The following is an 11,265-nucleotide window of genomic DNA, read 5'->3' as shown; positions in this document are numbered from 1 at the left end:
ACACAAGACGACACAGCTGCTGCATCTGGACACAACGACAACTTTTTAACTAATAGACAAAAAACCAACACTGACTTTAACTCAAATACAATTATTATAAACTGATTGGTTTCATGAATCACTGTAGTTAAAGTACTGGTAGTTTAAAAAATATATGATAACGTTTGTTATCTTTAGATTGATAATAGTGACAATGTGCTGAAATGTCCTTTATAATGGAAATACTTATTATCTGAGACTAAATTTAATCATTAACAAAAATCTGTGATACCTGATGTTCATCTCCTGAGCCTTGCAAAAGTGATGAAATATGTTTTATTCTTCTATAAAATAAAAAAATAAAAAATCACTACAGCTCTGTATACAGCTTATTAATATAAAATAGTTTATATATATCATTATTATATACAGGATTTGCACAAACACAGTTTTGAGTTTGTGTTAAACTTCACCGTAGAGATTTTGCACTTCACCTTCATCTCCTTCTACTGATGAAGAGTCTCTGGTTTGACACGTGTGCTGACGAGCGTGTGCTCAGTCAAAGTCATTGATCAGCATCAGGCAGCAGATCTGCTCTCTACAGGGTCACCACTTTCCCAGATCCACACAGAGCTCTGTGAGTCTCTCTCCATCACCCCCCCCCCCCCCCCCCCCCGCGTCCTCCACCTGGTTCCCCTGAGATCTAACTATTGTCCCTGAGGCATTAACACCATTCAGCGCTATTGTCCCCCCGAGCTCTCTGATTGGCCGAGACTGTGGGAACCTGCAGCCAGACCCAGACCCACACATTGATATGGAGATGTGGGACTATAAATAGGAGGGATGAAGGCAGCAGAGATCAGATTGTCTCTACACAGACCTCTACAGCACAGAGATCCACACATGGCTCCTACAATCACTGCAGCAAGGACCAACTCTCAGGAGCATCTGACTCGGAGCCACAAGGTAAATTGAAGATTCAAGGAGACGTGCTCTTCTTCCACGAGAGCTTGTGTTTGTTCATGCTGACTCTTGACTCCAGAATAAGTTGATGACTGACTTTGTTCTTGTCTCTGCAGCTCAGAAAGCCTCTGGTGGAGAAGTTACGCAGAGAGCGAATCAACAGCAGCATCGAGCTGCTCAAGTCTCTCCTGGGTCCAGAGTTCCTCAACCAGCAGCCAGACTCCAAGCTGGAGAAAGCAGACATCCTGGAGATGACAGTTTGCTTCCTGACACAGCTGCTGCAGCAGAAACCAGCAGCAGAGAAGACTGATGAAGCACTTCAACAAGCTGCAGTCTTCCTCTGAGGAGAAGCTGACAGAGGCTGACTTCTCTCCTCTGAGCTCCACAGTCCACAGCAGCATCACCAAAGACCAGAGTCCAGTCAGCAGCGCCCCCTGGAGGCCGTGGTAGACTCCTACAGACTGGAGTTACCAGCAGACAAACTGGGACGAGCTCAGTGGTCAGAGACGACTGGAAGTGAATTCTCTGAAATGTAAGGACTTGTTCTTCTGTAGGAACAGAAACATGTATTTGTGTGTTGGACATTTCCTGAGGAAAAGAAGCAACAACATCTTTCAAGTGAAGAAAGAAAACATCTTGTCATGCATGTTGCATGAATCACATCTGATTGCATCAGCAATTATTATCACACCTCACTGTGTCAGTGATGTATCATCATATGGTTTGTTACCTGTTGATTTATATTGATCTTTGCTGTGAAAACATCTAAATGTCCTTTTTGTGGACGTGTTTTCATCAGGATTTTAACTTTGAATTTCTCTGTTCAGTCAAATATGATCTGTTTTAAGATCCAAACGTTTATTTCATTTTCTTTATGAACGAGAACATCTTGTCATGCATGTTGCATGAATCACATCTGACTGCATCAGCAGTTATTATTGTACCTCACTGTTCTTTGTGTATTAGAGTTTTATTATTATATGATAGCATTTGTTAACTATTGATCAGTATTGATTGTCGTCATTAACAAATATTTCTATGTTCTTTTTATGGACATGACTCAGAACGGATCTGTTTTAAGATCCAAACATTTTTATCTTTTGTAAAGATTTTACTTAATATCACTATTTTCCAGTGATACTTTTGTTTTCCATTGTGTGTCATGTATTGTTAAAATACAACACAACCGTAATATTTTCCAAATATGGAAATGTACTGATCATATTGATCAAATATCTTAATTATCCTCTTTTGGATATTTTGTTATAATTGACTCTCCATCACTTGTTGTGATTGTTGAAAACTGATCTGTTAAGATCAAAATGTTTGTTTTACAGTAAAAGTTCAAATGTAATGTCACATTTTCATAGTGATAATTTAATTTTACCATTATGAAAACTATATCAAGTTTGATTATTAAGCATAATGTTTATAATTGTGAAAACTTCTTTTCCATGTGGAAAAATGCTGTGAAAGTACATTGAGCACTGTGTCCTCACGTGTTGTCCACTGTTTGTCTTTTATAAAGACACTTGTTCCCTCACTCTCTCTGAGTTCACTGTGTCTTGTAGACATCTACAAGTTGTTGTTGTGATGTGTCATCACCTCTAGTTGGCGCTGTCATACTCTCATTGTGACTTGTTGAATAAACAAACTGTCAGATGAAAATGTTGTTTCCTCGTCATCTTGTTATATTTCTCCTGTTTATGATGAAGAACAAGTACATTTCAAATCAAACTTTTACTGCAGCATCATTCAGTGAAAACCGTGTTTGAATGTGAAAGGTTTGAATTGAGGCTTTAAAGAGGCCACTCATTGTCTGTAACGTGACGTATAACAGGACACACTTGTATTGTTGTGTCAGTGAAAGCAGTGAAAGGACCGAGTGTGGGAAACCAGAGGAAACTCACTCACAGAGCCCGAGGGACCCTAGATCCTGACCTCTGACCTCTGACCTCAACACACACACATTAAAGAGACTCTGGATTTAAATAATAAACTTGTTTCAAACCAGTTTTAGTGTAAATTGACAAAGAAAAGTTTCACATGGACTCAGTTTGCTTTGTCAGATTTAAAATCAGCTGTTTATTTGCAGTTACGTCTGAACAGAAGCAAAGTTTGATGAACGGAGGAGCAGAGCTGACAGGTCAAGTCAAAGTTATTATCAGAGCAGAAACTGGGTTGTTTAAAAAAATACATAAAACCATCATAAACACAACATTAGAAACAAATACCAGACAGATGAAGAGACACAAACACAAACACAACACAACACAACACAGGATCATTACGTCATGAGACAAACATCAGTCAAAGTCCAGTGAGAAGGAAAAAGTTCACTAGAGGCGACATTTGTGAAAATTCATCCGTCAAACTCCTCCTTTTTTAAATCTCTATTAAAATCATATTTTAGACTTTTGTTTTCTAAGAACTTGGAATCTGAATTCACCTTCAACTTGTTATTTGTATTTATTTACTTTTAATAAAGCTCTGATATTATATAAACTATTTTAATCATTTTATAATGTTTTATTTCTGTTTTGTTTTGACTCTTTTTCATCTGTAACATTTTATTCTTGTATTCATTCTCTAATTCTGTATAATGTTTTTATTGCTTTTGAAATGTTTCCTATTGTTGCCTTAAATTCTAAATTTTTACCTTGTAAAGCATCTCGTAACTGAGTTTGAAAGGTGCTTCATAAATAGAGTTTATTATTTCTATCATTATACATTCAGCATATTAATGACCATACAGATAAATGAGAATATTTAGATCTTATGAAATTTAAACAATAAAAATCTAACATTTGCATTTTACAACATGAATGAATGAAGTAATAAAAGTTGATTCAGACACTTTGCTCCTGCTCCATGTTTCCCTGTGTAACAGTGAGTGGACAGGACACCACTGTCCACTCGCTGCCTGGGACACAAACCTCACACACTTCATCTGTGTTGAGGCTCGTGTGTGTTTCCTGCTGACGGACAGAGAGCGGGAAAACTGTGGAGGTCAGAGCTGAGTGTGAATGACGTCCACTCCAGCTGCAGCAGAGGAATCCTCCACAGGGGTTTGGCACACTTCATCAAACAAGTACCCCCCCCAGGAACGCCCCCCCCAGGAACGCCCCCCCCCCCCCCCCCCACATGTATGGAGCTGAAGGTTCAGTCCGATCCATGATCAACAATCAGACGTGGTTATGACTGAAGTTTATATGACGACGATTAGAAGTAAAACATGTGACGTTAAAGACACTTTGTTGAAACTTTACCAAAGTTTTGTTTCTCTGTAATTTCAAACTTTACAAATGTTCAGAATCAGCCAATGGGATCGTTTCCCTCCAGATGGCTCAGGCAGTGTTTCCATGACGACACACAGCAGCATCTGTCACACACGTCTCTTTGTTGTTCATTGACCAAAGCTCAGGGAGTCGGTGTGGGAAAGTGAGCTGAGCTTGTTACTCACACACACACACACACACACACTTAGACACACACACTTAGACACACACACTTAGACACACACACACACACACACACACACACACACACACACACACACACACACACACACGCACACACGCACGCACAAGACGAGGCACGTGTCAAAAGACTCTGCTGCATCTGGACAGCAGCACCTTTATAATCCTAAGTATATTTTTAACCACGTAAATGGACATCACACTGTTTTATCAAATTTTATAACACACTTTTTGATGAATGTTGTATTTTGAGGAAATAATATCTTTTAAAATAACTCAAACATGCTCTATAATATTAAATATCAACTTAAATGATAATTTGAAAATATAAATATTTGGACATTTGGCTCAGTAGAAGTTAAAAACCACAAATTAACTATTTATTATTGTATTTAATATATATTTTCACTTCATGTCTAATTCATACAACACAACATGAAGGTTTTCTTCCTCACGTGTGCTGACGAGCGTGTGCTCAGTCAAAGTCATTGATCAGCATCAGGCAGCAGATCTGCTCTCTACAGGGTCACCACTTTCCCAGATCCACACAGAGCTCTGTGAGTCTCTCTCCATCACCCCCACCCCCCCCCCCCCCCCCCCCCCACCCCCCCCCCCCCCCCCAGCCCCCAGCCCTCCACCTGTTCCCCTGAGATCTAACTATTGTCCCCGAGGCATTAACACCATTCAGCGCTATTGTCCCCCCCGAGCTCTCTGATTGGCTGAGACTGTGGGAACCTGCAGCCAGACCCAGACCACACATTGATATGGAGATGTGGGGACTATAAATAGGAGGGATGAAGGCAGCAGAGATCAGATTGTCTCTACACAGACCTCTACAGCACAGAGATCCACACATGGCTCTACAATCACTGCAGCAAGGACCAACTCTCAGGAGCATCTGACTCGGAGCCACAAGGTAAATTGAAGATTCAAGGAGACGTGCTCTTCTTCCACGAGAGCTTGTGTTTGTTCATGCTGACTCTTGACTCCAGAATAAGTTGATGACTGACTTTGTTCTTGTCTCTGCAGCTCAGAAAGCCTCTGGTGGAGAAGTTACGCAGAGAGCGAATCAACAGCAGCATCGAGCTGCTCAAGTCTCTCCTGGGTCCAGAGTTCCTCAACCAGCAGCCAGACTCCAAGCTGGAGAAAGCAGACATCCTGGAGATGACAGTTTGCTTCCTGACACAGCTGCTGCAGCAGAACCAGCAGCAGAGAAGACTGATGAAGCACTTCAACAAGCTGCAGTCTTCCTCTGAGGAGAAGCTGACAGAGGCTGACTTCTCTCCTCTGAGCTCCACAGTCCACAGCAGCATCACCAAAGACCAGAGTCCAGTCAGCAGCGCCCCCTGGAGGCCGTGGTAGACTCCTACAGACTGGAGTTACCAGCAGACAAACTGGGACGAGCTCAGTGGTCAGAGACGACTGGAAGTGAATTCTATGAAACGTAAGGACTTGTTCTTCTGTATGAACAGAAACATGTATTTGTGTGTTGGACGTTTCCTGAGGAAAAGAAGCAACAATATCTTTCAGGTGAAGAAAGAAAACATCTTGTCATGCATGTTGCATGAATCACATCTGATTGCATCAGCAATTATTATCACACCTCACTGTGTCAGTGATGTATCATCATATGGTTTGTTACCTGTTGATTTATATTGATCTTTGCTGTGAAAACATCTAAATGTCCTTTTTTGTGGACGTGTTTTCATCAGGATTTTAACTTTGAATTTCTCTGTTCAGTCAAATATGATCTGTTTTAAGATCCAAATGTTTATTTCATCTTCTTTATGAACAAGAACATCTTGTCATGCATGTTGCATGAATCACATCTGACTGCATCAGCAGTTATTATTGTATCTCACTGTATCAGTGATATATCATCACATGATAACATTTATTAATATTATACCTCACTGTACTTCATGGTTGAAGAGAACACAGTGGAAACATTTTAATATGTTTCATTAATATTGATCATTTTGATCAGAAACGTTAAATCTTTTATTCTCTGTAATTTGCTAAATCTGATCTGTTGTAAGATCCAAATGATTCTTTTCTTCGAAAGATTTTTTTTATTTCACTTTGTCACAATTTTCCAGTGACTGTTGTGTTTTTATGAGAAACACTGATGTGGACATATTGTCAGAATATTCTTTACTTCACTTTGATCTCTTTGATCTGTTGTAAGATCCAAACTTTTATCTCTTTGTCAAAAGATTTTGCTTCATATCAAAACAGAAGCTTCTTAAATACGTTATTGTGTATTTCAAATTTTCCTGTTGAGAAAAATGTTTTACTTCCTGTGGAAAAAGAGAAACTTTATCTTTCATATTCAGAAAGAATGTTTGTGCTGGTGCCTGAATCCAGTCAAACATGAATGACTGTTCACATGTGTGTCACTTTGTGGCGTTAGTGAAGCAAACACTTCTACCACTTCACAGATGTATTTGTCCTCTGTTTGGACACTTTTACAGAATTGACTTAATTTTTAATGTCTTTGATATTTGATCAGTTTTCAGATCACTTTGTATTTGTATCCTTTTGTTTAAAAGGTTTGCTCTTTAAGCTGATACATCCCAGTGATTTTTGTTGTACAAAAATGTCCTGACTTATAACCAGCATTGATCACTTTGTGATTATCTTTACTTGATCTGACCTGAGATCAGTTTTAAGGTCATTTAGAAAAGTTTTATGTAAAACTGGATGATGATGAATCTCGTTTGTCTTTTGTGAAGACGGAGGTTCCTCTACTCATTTTGAGCGCAGTGTTTCTTGGAAATGTCACCAAGTTGTTGTTGTGATGCATCATCACATGTGTCTGCTTCGATTAGAAGCTTTTATAAAACGTATGACTGAGTTCAACAAATAAATCAATTTAATTCAAAAACTTTGTGTCCTCAACTCTATTTTCTTATGTCAAGTTCTGCTTTTTCTTACATAACTAACAGAGTATTGTGACATCACACTTTATTGATAAACATCAGTATCACATCTGGAGTTTATTTCATAGATACACAACTAAGCTTATTTTGTCTTTACTCACATTGACCGATGAGTCGTCTTCCATCAACTCTATTTGTTTAAAAATCCAAAATCCAGTGGAGGATTCCCTTCATTCCTCTGGTGAAGATAAATGATTCCTAGTTTTGGTGCATTCCTCAGTTCCTGGTGCTGGAATGTGAAAACCTCAAACAGAAGTGTGATGGTTAATGAGACTCACATCTATTGTTGGTCTGGTGAAAGCAGAGACACGACAGATTGTGGGAAACCAGAGGAAACACTCTCACAGAGTCTGGAGGGACAATAGATGGAGACCTCTGCTCCTGAAGAGGTTAAAGAGCGAATGTGGAGGAATCAGAATGAAAACCTGACCAGAGCTCAACAGAGGCGACGGCAGCCAACATGAAACGTTCAGAAAATAGTGCAAATCTAACGAAGACATATTTATGTACTGAATAACAGATTGAATTATTTTAATATTAAATAGAATTATATATGAAATTCACAGCTGCTCTACTTGCTGTTTTATATAAACTTAAATTTACTGACACTCTTAACTGCACTCAACACTTTTCACTCGACTTTAACTGACGTGTGGGATTGTGTTGTTTTGTTTAATTCACTTTCAAGCTGTGTGTTCATTATTCATTTTGATTATGTTCACCACTAAACACTATCTCATCCTGCTCTGCTCAGCGGATGTACAGAGAAGTGACAATAAAGTTTCTGAATGTTGAATCTTGAAAGTAAAACTTTTTATATATATTTTGTTTATATTATGATATCATATGTTTGCAAATGAATGATATTGTTCAGTGTCAATCTGAATACTGTGTTTGAGAAGCTCTCAATGTTTTTGTTTTGACTGCAGTTAATTTCTAAATAGAATAAAATAAAATAATAACCCATTGGCATTCCTCGTTTATGGCAAATGTTATAGTTTAATATATTAATTCTCACATTTCATCGTTTTTTATATAAAAACAACAATCAAACACAGTAAGATGAAACAAAACGATTGCTCCCTGTGTGGTTCAGCAGAGACGGTTGTGTCTGAACATGTCTCAGTGTGAACAGTGTGTGGTCAGAGTGTGGGAAAGCTGCAGTCGACTGAATCACAGTCCAGCCTGATTAGCATCTTTATCCACACCAGCAGTCGTCTTTTGTCCTGAGGGATTTGGCACACTTCAGGAAACAGCTGCCGTCCCCCCCCCCCCCCCCCCCCCCCCCCCCCCAACTCCAGATACAAAGCTTTAATCTTAAACCAGTTGATGAATGATTTAATTCAAATAGATATTTTTTCGCCACAAGCTCAAAAATGCAGGTGCCAGTGTAGTTCGAGCAGAGCAGAGACTTGATGTACTTTTTTAAAAATGTATATATTTTAAAAACTGTCAGGGATCCAATGAGGTGGTTTCCCTCCAGATGGCCGGTGGCCTGACGTCAGGTCAGTGTCTCCATCGCAGCACACGCCCACGATCTGTCACAAAAGCTGCTTTCAAAGTGCTTTTGTCGTTCACTGACCACATCATTCAAACCCTGAGTGTGGGAAACTGAGAGAAACTTTCTACTCACACCAGCAGACACAAGACGACACAGCTGCTGCATCTGGACACAAGGACAACTTTATCCCAGTTTAACAAATAGATCACAAACGCTGACTTTCTACATAAAAACTCATCAATTTCATGTGTACCTCACTCTAGTTAAGTACTGATAGTATACGATAACATAGATGATCTTTAAACTGATATTTATATTTGTGGTATAATGCTTAAATGTTATTAATATTGGACATAGTCATGATATTTTTCTGATAACTCAAAACTGATCTGATCATGAAAAAGAACTACACTACCAATGAACTCAGGTTTGATTTTATTCGACATTCAATACTTCATTTATCTGTGTAAATTCTATATTTTGCTGTGTGCAGTCTTGGTTAAACTGTATATTTTGGTACTATTGCTATATTTCCTTACATTTATATTTTATGTTTACTTATTTATTACTTCACACTGATGCTTGTTGTTCTTGTCGTCCCCTCTGCAATTATCTTGTCTTAAGGTAGATTTGCCTTAATTCACTACATAAGTGTCGGTAAAACCTTACAACATTATAAATAGATACAAACAGTGATATGTGACAACACAAAAATATCTTAATGTCCATTTAAATTGTATTTTGTCATAAAGAACATCAGTATGTATGTTCTCTTCTTGTGAAAGGTCACAGATTAACAGGTTGCGTCACAGTTTTATAGTTTCATTGCAATTTCTTTTGAGAATCCAGTAAAAGCAGTTAAATCTTGGTCTGATATGTTGTCTGAACAGTTACTTTCTCTTTTGTTCATTAAGTGCAAACTTTTTACTTAAAAATAACTCTCACTGCTTTTGCTTTTAACTTTTAAAAAACGTTTTTTTTAGAATACACGTTTCCCTCTTGGAGGAGGTCACACCTGGTGAAAGGTATTTCACTACAACGAAAAAAAATTAAGTATATTTATGATTTAAAACTTATGATTTAAAACTTATCAAGAACTTTTTGGGGCCGGTCCCTTATAAATAATTTAGTGGCCCCAGGTCAGAGGTCAGGATCTATGGTCCCTCAGGCTCTGTGAGTGAGTTTCCTCTGGTTTCCCACACTCGGTCCTTTCACTGCTTTCACTGACACAACAATACAAGTGTGTCCTGTTATACGTCACGTTACAGACAATGTGTGGCCTCTTTGAAGATGACTAACTTAAAATATCTTAAATTAAAACACCTGAAACGCACTAATATAGTAGAATAATGCTGCAGGAGAAGTGTCTTTACAGTGATTATGTTATCTTTTAATTAAATTTCTGGATTTATTCCATATGGACACAGTGATGTAACATTTATGACCTAATTTCATTGAATGAAAATCTCAACTGAAACTCAGTTGTATTAATTCATAAATTATTTGTATTTGTTTGTAATTAAATGCAGGAACAATGGTGCAGATCTGTATCAATTAGGATTATAATTGAAAATTCATTATAATAAAGAAGGTCACTTTAAAACACAATGACATGAGAAAAATGTTTCATCTGAAAGTTTGTTTATTCAACAAGTCACAATGAGAGTATGACAGCGCCAACTAGAGGTGACGATGCGTCACAACAACAACTTGTAGATGTCTACAAGACACAGTGAACTCAGAGAGAGTGAGGGAACAAGTGTCTTTATAAAAGACAAACAGTGGACAACATGTGAGGACACAGTGCTCAATGTACTTTCACAGCATTTTTCCACGTGGAAAAGAAGTTTGTCATTAATCAACAAAGGTAAAAACAGTAAAAACACAAATGACTTTACAACAAATCACATTGTTCTTACTGATCAGGAACTTCAATTAGTTTTCACAATTATAAACATTATGCTTAATAATCAAACTTGATATAGTTTTCATAATGGTAAAATTAAATTATCACTATGAAAATGTGACATTACATTTGTACTTTTACTGTAAAAGAAATAAACATTTTGATCTTAACAGATCAGTTTTCTACAATCACAACAAGTGATGGAGAGTCAATTATAACAAGATATCCAAAAGAGGATAATTAAGATATTTGATCAATATGATCAGTACATTTCCATAGTTGGAAAATATTACGGTTGTGTTGTATTTTACCAATACATGACACACAATGGAAAACAAAAGTATCACTGGAAAATAGTGATATTAAGTAAAATCTTTACAAAAGAGAAAAATGTTTGGATCTTAAAACAGATCCGTTCTGAGTCATGTCCATAAAAAGGACATAGAAATATTTGTTAATGACGACAATCAATACTGATCAATAGTTAACAAATGC

General features: G+C 37.7%; 1 protein-coding gene across 1 annotated transcript; it reads left to right on the top strand.

The window, feature by feature from the left end:
- Positions 1–774: 774 nt before the first annotated feature.
- LOC117761219 lies at positions 775–6,132 on the top strand. Its single transcript, XM_034584916.1, is given in 6 exon segments — positions 775–945; positions 1,059–1,274; positions 1,323–1,458; positions 5,211–5,279; positions 5,282–5,337; positions 5,451–6,132. Coding segments are annotated over 6 exon segments (933 nt in total). The 5' UTR covers positions 775–822; the 3' UTR covers positions 5,784–6,132.
- Positions 6,133–11,265: the final 5,133 nt, after the last annotated feature.

Source organism: Hippoglossus hippoglossus, chromosome 5, assembly GCF_009819705.1.
Source record: "Hippoglossus hippoglossus isolate fHipHip1 chromosome 5, fHipHip1.pri, whole genome shotgun sequence".
NCBI lineage: Eukaryota > Metazoa > Chordata > Actinopteri > Pleuronectiformes > Pleuronectidae > Hippoglossus > Hippoglossus hippoglossus.
This window is presented reverse-complemented; position numbering and strand designations above follow the sequence as displayed.